The sequence below is a fragment of the Sciurus vulgaris genome (assembly GCF_902686455.1).
Source record: "Sciurus vulgaris genome assembly, chromosome: 9".
NCBI classification, from domain to species: Eukaryota; Metazoa; Chordata; class Mammalia; order Rodentia; family Sciuridae; genus Sciurus; species Sciurus vulgaris.
The window spans coordinates 73,618,807-73,631,884 of record NC_136469.1 but is presented as its reverse complement, the minus strand read 5'-3'; the positions used below and the strand labels follow the sequence as shown (position 1 = coordinate 73,631,884).

Sequence of the window (13,078 nt, the reverse complement as noted above, 5' to 3'; positions counted from 1 at the left end):
CATTTTATCTGCCCACTCTTTGCCTTGATTTGAAAAGCGACATCTATTATAGGCTAAACAAAAATTTACTCATGTTATGAATTGTTTGTATTTTTAAAAAAAATTACATCTCCTCTGTTTTCAAGATGGAATCCCAAAAAGGGAAATATTCCTGAAAAGTTTTTGCCTGGGAACTTTTAACCAACTATTCCCTCAGCCATTGCAGATTTGTTTTAAGTAGAAAGTGGAACAAACCATAAATCCATGCAGTACAACTGGCAAAGGCCTGTTAGTTGTAAGGAGAAGGAGGCAACTCAGAGCCGGGTTTCATGGCCCCCCAACGCACCTCTGTGAACTTCCTGCCTTTTTGACCTTCCTCTACCCTGCCCGGGAACCTTGGTGAGTGGGGCCCAAAAGGGTGTTGCCCCAGAGGGTATGAATGAGATTATCACGAAGTCTGAGCCTTACAAGATTCATCCTAGAAGTAACATGCATTATGTCTTGATTTTCCTCACTACTTACAGGTTTTTCAGTTGAAGAGTGAGAGTGAATTAAAACAAAAAAACAAAACAAAACAAAACAAAACAAAATAAAGAAATCAAAGTTTGTTTCAAAATTGGCAGTTTTACGGATGTCTGCCAATAAAATCTTGGTGTGGGCTTTAATTTTTTTTTGAAACAAATGGAGTAAAACCTTAATTAACCAGAATCCTTAACTTAATAGGATTTCTTCTATGGGAGGCCCCTTGACTTTAGAATCACATAGTTATAAGCCAGTGTTAGGCATTTTATGAAAAAACAGCCTAATTACTTTTTTCCTGGTTATTTCTGTAGCAGTTTTCATTAATTGGGAATGAAAAACCAGAAGTATGTTGAAACCTAACTGATCCTGAAATGAGCCTGACACAAGACCGAGCTCGATTGATGTAGAAATGTTTTAGTAATTTCAAACCAGTGTCACTTTGCTTAAGTACAGTTGGGTGTAGAATCAAGGGAAAATTAAGCAAGGACCCCTGAGCAGCCTCAGTTGAGACCCTATTATTCACACCCTCGCTTTTTAGTTCTGAACTGAGAATTTTGCTGTCTGAGGTTCTCTTTTCTGAGACAAAGGTAGAGACTTCTCAGAAGTGACCAGAACACTGTTGTTCAAAGCAGAGCCAAAAGCTGTGAACACTGAAGAGCAAATAAAGGTCTTGGGACCCCACTGCTGAAACTAGCAGTAACAGAAGGGAGAGAACAACTCCCCTGCTTGTGAGCCCAGCTGAGCAGAGGCCCTGGGTAAGCCCCTGCTTAACCACCCATGCAGCTTGGCCTGACCACAGCAAAGTGCAGGGCATGATGCACAGGGCAGTTTTTGAGGGAAGACTGTTGGGAGTTCAAGTGGCTCCAGAGTATATATAGTTGCATACATCACCACTCCCTGCAAATTGGCCCAAAGAGGCTGAGAGACAAGTGTAAAGGAAAAAAAATTATGTTCTGATCAGCACTATCAAGTAACTTATGCAGCTGTATGCTAATGTATGTCACCTCTTGAAACAACAAGAGGAATAAGCAAAATCTTTAAATAATTGAAAGGAATCCTTGAGTGGTCAAGTCCATTGTGCTACTGCCAGTCAGACCTAATTCTAAATATTCAGAGCATGTGACATCCAGACTCAATTAGAAAAGACTCCAGTCAGTTCTAATTTATTTTCTCTTGTAGTGTGTTCACTATCATAAATGGTTACCTTTGTAATGATAAGTTCTGTAGAAATCTAAAATTGCGATATCTGTTTTCTAAGGAGTAATGGTCTAAGTAGATAATTCTTGACCCGATCCTATCAAATTCAATCAAGTAGCTTGGCTCTCCCCACTTTTAAATTGAAACACTGTGGTAATAGCAGTCTTTACGATGAGTCTAATTTATTTATTTATTTTTATTCCTTTTAGTTATATGGCTCCATTTTTAAAGACAATTGTATGTCTTTCAGAGTTTAAGAAAAAAGTTGCAAGTAAATTTACAAAAAGTGTAATGAAAACTCAGTGACTGCTTTTTAATTTAAAAATATTTAATGATTAGCTTCTATGCAAAGTATCACACCTTAGAATCAGGAGGGAGGTCAGTGCAAGAGGTTCTGTTCTACTGAAGCTCATGTTCTAGGGCAAAAGAAGGGAGAAGAGGTAACCAATGATATGTTCCAAAAGCACATACTTGGTGAATTCAAGGAAGCCTTTGAAGTGGGTGACATTTGAATCATTCCGGAGATCTTCTGGAAGCTGACAATTGGGGATGAAGGTGTGAAGTTGAAAGAGAGGCCATAGAAATTTTTGTGATTGAAATGAAACCATCAAAAGTCTAGAATATCACTGAGGAGTGGGGAGTAGTCTGGTGTGACTGGAATATAGAGGTGATGTTTTGGACAGTCCTGCTTCCTAGATAAGTTGGTCCTGGAAGAGTTATCCATCTTTCAGTAAAGGGCTGAATGGGCATGAGAGCAAGAGGCTGCTCTGATAGGGAAATGCTCGTGTGGGAATCAAGTAGAATGCATGTGGCAGGTCTTGTTGGGGGTACAGTGGGGTTGTGGTAGGGTTGAGCTGTACCAGATTATGAAGGATTTAGTTTATTCTGTAATACAAAGGAGCCATCAAATACACGTTATTTAAATATGGATAGTGACATGAGATTAGGGACTTAGGTCAGGCTTCTTTTCATGGGAAGGCTGAATTTGAGGAATATGGGGCAGCCAGAGAGCTGCCAGGCTCTTGTCAGAAGAAATAAGCAAAGTCAAGAGAGAGGAGGGGCCAGGGAGGTTAGAGTTTGTAGTAGTGCACACAAGACAATTGAATATTTTCCTATTTGTTTAAGTAGCTATGGGAAAAAGGATTCAGGGGATTCTCTAGAAGCAAGTCTATGAAGACAAAAGACTTTCTATAGTTCTAATTTTCATTACTCATTATCTATTACAGGGGAGGGAGTGGTTTGTGTTGCTAACAGTGAGACAGGCCCACTTTGGTTCTTAAGATAGCAAAAATCATCCTTCTTTCGGAATCCATTTCTGTGATCTGTTCCTCAATGGATGCATTTTAAACCCTGTGGTGCCAAGGTTGATGATGTAGATATATTATATGGTTAAGTAGGGCAATCAGATTGTAAGACATTCTCAGTAGGTAGAACTGACATCTATAATTGGATTTTCTCATTCTTGACATTTGAAATAAGAAATAAAAATCATCTTTTTGGATTTACATGCCAAGACACTCCTAGTAGAGTAGGCTGAGCATAAAGTAAATGCTGTTTTGGGTGCCTCGTAATCTTTTAATTATAAAATAAGCCTTTTGATTTTAATCTTCCCAAACGTAAGACACTGATCCAGGAAAACAGCCTTTTTAAAGTTCACATCCTGCTGACTCCTTCAGATGAAAAGGTTCTACATCTACCCCATATTTTGCAAGCTGAAAGTCAAAATATCATTACTCTTGTCTCAGTTCCACACTGCCTATAAAAGACTGTTCATCTTGGAATCAGTCCTGAGCCATGGTGGAGGCCATAGCACAGAGTGGCTGCTTGGGATTGAAGAACCAGGACAGCGGCTGGCAGGTCACAGCCAGTTGACTGAAGCCTCAGTCTAGGGGTGGGTTAAGGGACTTTCTTCAAGTCATATCTCTCTCATTTCTTCTTCTTAGACCTATCCTTATCTTGCTCCACACATGTGTATATGCATGACAAAACTTGAATACTGATAGGTTTTGTTGTTTTTGTTCTTTTGTGGCATCTGAAACAGCTTGTACAATGAAGACAGAAACCTGCTTCGAATTAGAGAGAAGGAAAGACGCAACCAGGAAGCTCACCAAGAGAAGGAGTCATTTCCTGAAAAAATCCCCCTTTTTGGAGAGCCTTACAAGGTATTTACTATATACTAGAGTGTGGAAGTCTGATTTATCATAATATTGAGCTTCATGATGAAATGATTCAATGTAATTGAGTTCAAATAAGGTTCACAATTGTGAAAACTTCTTTTAGAGATTGTTTTTGAAAACAAATCTGAAAATTCTCTTCACATCATTAGTTACAACTAATGTGGTTTTCTTTTGTACTGTAGTCTTGTGTAATTAGTAATATGTGTCCATGACAGGCTTTACAACAGGGGAAATGAGTTAAAACTCCACATTAAATTCTGTAAGTTACTCATGACATTGAGAATTTTTGTCTTAATGGTATTATGTAGCAGTGTATTAAATGTTTGTTCTCCTTAGATTTATTCCCTCCAATAGTTGACCATGCCCTTTTCTTTTTCTCAGACAGCAAAAGGTGATGAGCTGTCCAGTCGGATACAGAACATGTTGGGGGATTATGAAGAAGTGAAGGAGTTCCTTAGTACCAAGTCCCACCCTCAGTGCTTGGATGCTTCTGAAAATAGGTTGGGAAAACCAAGATATTCTTTATTTCCTGACAAGGGGAGCAGCATTCCATCCAACTCCTTCCACACCAGTGTCCACCACCAGCCCATGTATACTCCCGCCTCCGGACCACTTCCTGTTGGTAACATTAGCCACAATCCAAAGATAGCACAGCCAAGAATGGAACCATTACCAAGTCTCCATGCCAAAAACTATGGCCCACCTGATAACCAGCACCTGACCCAGGACCGCCTTGGACAGGAGGGGTACAGCTCTAGTCACCACAAAAAAGGTGACCGCAGAGCTGATGGAGACCATTGTGCTTCGACGATAGACTCAGCTCGAGCAAGGGAGCTCTCTCCCTTAATCTCCTCTTTGCCTTCCCCAGTGCCCCCTTTGTCACCTTTACATTCCAACCAGCAAACTCTTCCCAGGACACAAGGAAGCATCAAGGTTCACAGTAGTAGCAATAACAGTAAAGGCTACTGCCCAGCCAAGTCTCCCAAGGACCTGGCGGTGAAGGTCACTGATAATGAGACCCCTCAAGACAGTTTGGTGGCAGTTGTCAGCCATGGGGTTGCCCCTCCCCAGCCACCTTCTCAGACATTTCCACCCCCCTCCCTTCCCTCAAAAAGTGTTGCAATGCAGCAAAAACCCACGGCTTATGTGAGGCCCATGGATGGTCAAGATCAGGCTCCGAGTGAGTCTCCTGAGCTGAAACCACTGCCGGAGGACTACCGGCAACAGAGCTTTGAAAGAACAGACTCAAAAGTGCCTGCTGAAGCCAAGCTCACCAAACTGAAGATGCCTTCACAGACAGCTGAGGTGAGTGGAGTGTCTTATCCTGGGCAGTTCCAATTTGAAAACAGATTTGAGATGGAAAAGTAAGGATAATAGGAGTGGGGAGGTGACATGAACTTTTTGGTGGGACATCCTTTGGCTTTAGGATCTTGTCAACTCTTGAAGATCTTAAGTCTGAGATGAATTACTGATGATAGACTTTGAAATGCAATTTGTAGAAAGGTTTAAAGAATCTTTTTATAAACAGCTGGTAAAATATAGAGATCCTAAGAGTATTGTTTATGTGTACATCTGCATACCCCACATTCCCACTCAAAATGGGGAACGTTTCTAGTACTGGAAATTCTAGGAAAGTTTTTTGAGCTGTCTTGTTTGGTTGGGAGGAATACTGTCTCCTTTAACAACATGGAGGAAAAAACCCTTTTTTTTTGATTAATAGTTCCTCAACTCAGGTTAAAATTTTCCTTAGTTTTAAACCATAAAAAGCAAAATCCAGATGTCAAAATGTTGGAGGGAAAGACTTTACTTTTTAAAAAAAATTTACCCTGTGAATCATAAGGAACTTTGAAGCTAGAGTTCTAATAGTTTTATTTACCACTTGAAAACAAAGATAGTAGATGTATGGTGACATCTCATTTGAGGGTGAGTCACAAATACAATACAGAATGTTATTCAACTGTGGGGTTTAAAAGTAACCAAAATACTCAGTTTTTAAACCAAGAAAAAAAATTCCCTTTTCTACTGCTTTGATAAATGGCAGCATTGTGTTTGAATGAGAATCAGAGTACATATCCTATCACCGAAATTTTAAAGTAGTATCAGTTACTGCAAAATTAAAATTAGTAGTGCAAAGTGAATTTTACAAGTTAACCTGTTAATGTAAAGTCTGTGATTTAGTTATATCTGTTGTATAAACATTCTGTTGTGAATATTCATTATTCAAACATTTTGTACCATCCAGATTTCAGTTTATATCATGGCTGAAGGTTTAAAGAATGATTTGGGATTCTTAACTGGAAAGATAACTTGATCTTCACGCAGGGGAATTTTCTCCTTTGTAGTTAGTGTCAGCTTTTGGTTTAGAGAGGGATGCTGGGGTTCTGTCCTGAGTTGAGCATTTAGCATTCCTGGATATCTCAGAATGTGGTTTTTGTTGGGGGTTGAGGAAAAATGAGAAAGGAAGAGTAAAGCAAATGGATCTCTAACTCCACCTTTTGAAGAGTCCATGCAGTGAACCATTGATTGAACATTTTGTGCTGCAGTGAAGACAGAATAAAGCAAGGTCCTCCCTTCTGAAAATGGTCTGTCAGTCTACCTTATAATTTAGACAGTAAAAAACTTAATTGGGGTTTCTTTGTTTTATGTATTAAATAGGGTCCATTGTAACTTCCTAAATAAACAAAAGCAAAACCAGAAAAGCATCTACAGAGACAATTCAACATTTTTCTTAAAGTATGAAACAACTGAAATAACTTCTTCAAAATAATTTTAGGGTATATTAGCAAGTATTTTGCATAGTCTACCAAATGTGCGGCCATATGCTGCAGTGGAAAGCCAAAGAAGTGTTGGTCCTGCCCCAGGAAAGCTGACAGTCTAGTATGGACACCAGTCTACACTCCTGAAACAATTGGAGAACAGTTGAGTACCAATTGCCTGGGGTTGGGTATACAGTGAACTTATGGAAATTCAGCCAGTAGGTTTCCCAGCAGCCACTTCAGGGAGAGCATCTTGGCCAACTTACTGCTTTCTTGGGGGCAGAGCTTATCTCCTGGGGCAAGAGAAGCTGAGTCAAGGTTTCTTCCAGGACTAAAAGACTCTCCTGCTTAAAATTAATTTTAGTCATAGGACTATGTCGTATATGGCCCTTGCACATTTTCTGAGGAGTGAATATTTGAAATGCATGAAAGCCTCCATAACTTTGGTGACTGGAGAATGGGATTTTCTTGACACAGATGCATCTCCTTTCAACATTTGGGTAGATGTAAACTTGTCATTTGCAGTCAGTGTTTCTTGTAATGTGACAGCTCCCTCTGGTCCCTGCCTGTGCCCTCACACCAGTGGCAGCTGTAGTGCCAACTGCCTGGAACCCCTGTGGTACTGCTGGTGAGCAGGAGGATGAAACTGAGGGGTCAGCAGATGGAGGGGTCTGGGGAGAATTATGAGCCAGGAGCTTGGAATGAAGGAGAAGTAAATCTGGGAAGGGAAGCAGAGATATTGGTGCTCTCTGATGAGGTTTTCTTTTCTTTCTTTTTTTTAATTAATTTTTTTCTGACTAGGTTTTGGATTTGATTTAGCTCTTTTATAAAAGATCTCACCTTTCACAGATTTAGCATCAATTTTCTGTTTACACACAATAAAACGTGTATGTTAATTTTTTTAAAATTTTTAAATGTAGATGAAACTGAAAATCACACATTTGCATTTTCTGGTAAACCCAAGAAAAGCATAGAGATGGGGGACTATGAAAAGCAATGAATTAACCCCAGAGCAAGTAAACATTGAATATAGAATCAGAATACTAGCAGTATCATGGGTTATTTTGAATTTGGGGCAGCAGGGTAGACAATGAGGGTGAGAAAAGGAAGTTGGCTGTTGGTGGAACTCAGAGAAGGGGCACAGAGGGAGGTAGCTAAGTGGTTGTCACGTCTTTGCTTAATTGGTTGTAAGGCCAGCCAGGAGATTTTCTCTTTCCTGGCTCTGAGTGTGAGGGTGGTTGGATTTTGTAGTTTATTTCCTTGCCCCTCCCCCCCATAACAGTTTTTTTTTTTAATGAAGCCAGATAGGAAAATATCACTTCATCCTTCTAGAATTCCTTCATTCTCAGGGCACTTAAATCTCAGGATTCCTTACACCACTGTCGGTCCTTTTACCTCACAGGAAGTACTTGGCTTTATATTTTCTTTGGTAATCTTAAAAAGTGATTTTTTTTTCAGAGTAAGTTATTCTCACAGTTAAAACTTAGTCTTTCCTAAAATCTCCAAGGAAAAAAATACCCAAAGGTCAATATTCTGACTAAATAGAGGCCTGGATCACAAAACTCTGCCCTTAGTTTTCTCTGGGAGTGTCCGTTTGAGTCAGCTGGAAGATTTGCTGGAAGATGCAGAGTTGTGAGCAGTGATCTTGCTGAGAGCCGGGCAGGACTCTGTGATCTCATGCAGGTATTGTCCAGCTGTGGAGTTGCTACATCAGAGATGGAATTGCCCAATTGGAGGGTTGAGATCATTTTACATTCCTCTTTTCTGTGCAGAGATAACAAATGAAAGGGAAAAGCTATTGCCTCCCTGGGTAGTTATTCAGAAACAAGGGCCTCCAGGTTGTGGGGTAAGGTGGACTTGGGGGGAAGGAGGTGTGCCTAGACACAGTTTTAGAACACAGGATTGTGTAATAGGCTTTTGTTTGAAAAGAGAAATGGCAGAAGCAGAGATGGGTCTACCAAATTTCATACCTAACTTAGGTTATTAGCATTTTAAAGGTAAACAGACAGCCCTTTCATTTCAAAAATAAGGTCTAAGAGGATGAAGTCACTTCATTGTGCTAAAAATTGTAGTTAGCGTCAGGGACAAGGGTAGAACTCCCAGTTCTTTGGTCTTTCTACTTTGATGACTTGCCTGGTGGTAGCACTGGCTGCTGAGATGGTGGTGGTAAGATGTGGGTTTGATTTTGTGTGTGTGTGTGTGTGTGTGTTTTAAACTTGGATTGAACTCAGGACCTCACGCATGCCAGATAAGTGCTGTACTGTTGAGCCACACCCCTGGCCCTGATGTATGTATTCTTGACCAGAAGAACTGGACTTTGTCACCCACACCGAACCTGTAGCAGAGCCTTGGGGAAATAGTAAGTTTCATTTCTTATATGTGTTTCTTGACTTCAGACTTCTATTCTTTCATCCTTCCTTATTTTCTGTTTTTTTTTTTTTTTTTTTTTTTTTTTAATTCATGTAACATATTGGCATTAACTCCCATTATGTGTTAGACACGGGATTGGCCCCAGTGGTGTAGCTAAGATCAAGCTAGATATGGCCCTGACTTGGAGACCTTTTTTTAAAATAGTTTTATAGTTGTTGATAATTGTTGATAGACCTGTATTTTTATTCAGTGATTTATATGCAGTGCTGAGAATCAAACCCACATGTTAGGCAAGCGCTCCACCACTGAGCCTACCTCCCAATCCGGACCTTTTGTTTTGTGGAGGACATTGATAATTAATTCATACATAAGCAGTAGTCTTTGACAGGAGAAGTTAGAAGAAGGGCAAGGAGAGTGAGAAGAACCGAAGAACCAGGGGAGGCCACTTTAAAAAGGATGGCCAGCAAAGGCCCCTCTGAGGGGCCAACATTCATAAACCTGAGTCAGCCACGTAGAATTAGAAGAGGCATTTCATTCTGGGTCAAGAAACAAGAAGTGCAAAGGCCTGAATTTGGAAAGAAGAATGGCTTTGTTAGAAACAGAAATGAGGGGAGTATGACTGGGAGACTGGGAGGGGGAAGGACATGAGCTGAGCATGGAGGCGTGGGCAGGAAGGACCATGTGAGGCCTCATAGGCCATGGCAAGACATTTGGATATGAGCCAAGTGTGAATGGAGACTACCAGGATTGTGAGCAGGGGAGTGACATATCTGCTATCTTTTTGGGAAGTCATCTTTCTGGCTTCTGAATGGACAGTAGATTAGAAGAGTAAGGGTGGATACCAATTAGGAGGTGAGGAACGACTGTGGCTTGGAGCAGGGTGGTTTCAGTGGACAAGGAGACAAGTAGACACACTGGATATATTTGTTAGGAAACTGATAAAGTTTTGGTTCGAGGCGGGGGTAGCCTGAAGTGAGAAGGAATGAAGTATTAAAGAAGAATGGTGGATTTTTTTATTTGAAAGGTAAAGATGGTGGGTTGATAGCAGCTACTGAGATTAGGACAACCAGGAAAACCAAGAGCTCTGGATAGATGAAGTTTAGATGCAGTTATGTATCCAGGTAGAGATAGCAATATGACAGTTGTAAGTAAAAATCCAACTCTGGGAAAATGTCAGTACTGTAAATAATAAATTTGGGATTGCTCTGTGTTTAGTATTAAACCTTTGGGACTTAGGAGGTACACCCTCCTGAGAAGACTTTTATGGTCCCACTCCATCCCCCACTCCAGATGAACCTGGTTTTCAGTCCCAATTGTGACTGATTTACACACAGCGGTTGCTCTTCTCCTTGAGGACTCAGCTCATGTCATCTAGGAACATTTACCTGAAGTGTAACCAGTAGCTGTGAACTCTCTGTTGGGCCACTTGCATTCATTACGGTGTTATCTCAGGTTGAGCCTTCCACTTTGATGAGCCACCAGCCTAACAGGAATTAACTCATGGTGGAAAACAGTGACAGTGCAATGACGTTGCATTCTCATGTGCAGGCATTCTTTCCTGCTTCAATGTTTAGCTCTCCAGTTTTTAAACTTCAAAAAGACTTCCCTATTAAGAATTGATTTAATGGTAGTTTCCTTTTGGGTATGCATACTCCTGCTGTATGTCAGTCCTCGTGCTGACTGTGGGGTTATAGTAGTGAGCAGAACCAGATGGTCCTCCTGGGCCTTAATTCTCTAGTTAATTCTGATGTTCTTCAAATAGCCACTCAGATCAGTGCATAAGAAGTTTGTCCAGTGCTGTGAGGGAAACTACAGACTATTAGAAGATCAGTAAAAGGGAATTGTGGCTTAGAACTAAAGGAGCTCAGAGAGCTCAGGAGCTCTGAGGGAAGTCAGGTTGCCAAAGTGAGGAGTGTTAGGGTTAAGCTGCATGGAATTCCTGCCAGAGGGCATGGCATAAACCAGCGTAATGTCCCGTACCATTTGCAGAGACCACTACAAGATGTCCTCCTGGATTATCAGCCCAGTGCTGTATATCAAAGGGAATTTTCATTCATTCCAAAATTTGTTGGCATATCAGAACCATGTCGGGGAAGCCTGTTAAAAAATTCAAATGGGGGCTGGGGATATAGCTCAGTTGGTAGAGTGCTTGCCTTGCAAGCACAAGGCCCTGGGTTCAATCCCCAGCACTGCAAAAAAAAAAGAAAAGAAAAAAAATTCAAGTGGTTAAAAATAACGATTCTTAGGCCCCGGTGAATAAAATGCCCTAGGTGGGCCAAGGAATCAGTATCTGTGATTCTCATGAGGTTTGTTTCCTCATAGCCTGGAAATGAAAACTGTTCCAGAAGAGCTGAAGGGCTCAGGCAGTTAGAGAGGGGCCTCCTTCCCACTAACTCAAGAGACCCCCATGGGGGGTGGGTTTCAGACTAAAGGAACATGTGGATGGGTCTTTAATTCATGAGCTGGACATTGTAGGAGTCTCGGGGGAGAAATATGAGCATGGCATTTCTGTAGCTATCCTGTTCCTGCTGGAGTTTGCCTTTCTTCTGCCCCTAGTGTTTAAATTTCTGGGGAAAGTAGATTTTAATCTAGCTTCTCAGGTTCTATGTTCTAGAAATGGTTTTTATTATGGGAACTGTTAAAAGTGGAGCATCCCTAATCTGAAAACCTGGAATTCTCCCAAATCCTGAACTTTTTGAGTACCAACTTGACACCTCAAATGGAAAATTCCACACCTGACTCATAGGGTAGGTCAAAATCAAAATTCAGGTGCACTGAAGACATAAAATCATCTTTATGTTGTATGTATAAGGAATGTGTGAAACATAAATGAATTTCATTGTTAGACTTGGGTCCCATCTTCAAGATAATCTCCTTTTGTATATGAAGATATTCTAAAATCCAAACAAAATAAAACAAACCCTTCAGTATCTGAAACAGAACTGGTCCTAAGCATTTTGCATAAGGGATCCTGAACCTGTACAGCAAATTTAGATTTGATTCTATGAGCTAGAGCTCAGTGAGCTTGAGCCGACCCACATGACCTAAATGTTTACTTTAGGAAATGGAAGGCAAAACAGGACGCTTATCCCTGTGCAGAATTTCCTGGTGATGTTGTATGCTGGAGCACACGATATCCACACCATGTACAGGAGAGAACCAGTATGATCTGGCTTTCGGTAGAGTCTTTAGTTTTAGATCAGCAAAATATCTAAATATAGAAGTTAAAAAATAGTAATAAGTAGTGAACATATTTTTTTTGAGCAGAAACTGCAAGCAGGTATCCTGAAAGCTGGATTGGGCCCGAGGGTGTTTTGTTCTGCCTGTATAGTGTGTGTGTGTGTGTGTGTGTGTGTGTGTGTGTGTGTGTGTGTGTGTGTGTGTCTAACCCCCCACCCTCTCTACTCTTCAATCAGTGTTTATAAATTATTTAGGTGAAAACTCAGGTTTTTAGTCTCACCCCTGAAACTGTTGGTTAGTGCTGAGTAGAGGTTTTCACTTTTAATTTCTAGAACCTGGCAAGTTTTTGAGAAACACTTTAAAACTCTGAAGGAAACATTTTAAGTAATGTAGGAAAATATTTCAGAAAGTCTCTAAATTGCTTCAAATGAGTTAGTGCAAAGAATAGAATTGCTTATAGTAGTAGTCCATGAGGAAAGCATAAAATTGAAACTGGAAGATCTTTCTGGGTGGTATTAATTGGAATTGTTTTCTACTTTCTGTTCCTTCTCGAAAAATGCCAGAAGTACATTTGGTACCAGGATAAGAAATTCCTGTTCCTCCTTGTTGTTTTCACACTTGAGATGTTTGTAGATGGATATTGGATCTCCCCTGGGTCTCTCAAGTACAGATTCTGCCAAGACGGAGACGTGCAACTCTTTGGACACTGCCTGGACTGCACGCTCTCCCAGGCTCTCCCAGAGCCACCCAGAGTCATTTTATCTTAGATTAATTGTGTTTTATTTTGAGCCAGCTGCTAGTCTTCAGAGACAGAAAATCAGATATTCTAAGGGGAATGCTGTCGATTGAGTTAGTGGTTTTGACTTTGGCTGTTTGGTGGGGTGTGCAGTACTCATG

The 13,078-nt window shown here is 40.7% G+C and overlaps 1 protein-coding gene across 4 annotated transcripts in view; it reads left to right on the top strand.

Moving 5' to 3' along the window:
- Positions 1–13,078, top strand: part of AFF1 (ALF transcription elongation factor 1) — a 182,380-nt gene that overhangs the window by 90,788 nt on the left and 78,514 nt on the right. For all 4 annotated transcript variants that reach the window (XM_079153194.1, XM_079153192.1, XM_079153193.1 and 1 more), the window contains 2 exons: positions 3,740–3,860; positions 4,257–5,180. In XM_079153194.1, coding sequence (XP_079009320.1) covers positions 3,740–3,860; positions 4,257–5,180 — 1,045 coding nt within the window. The remainder of the gene's footprint in view (positions 1–3,739; positions 3,861–4,256; positions 5,181–13,078) is intronic.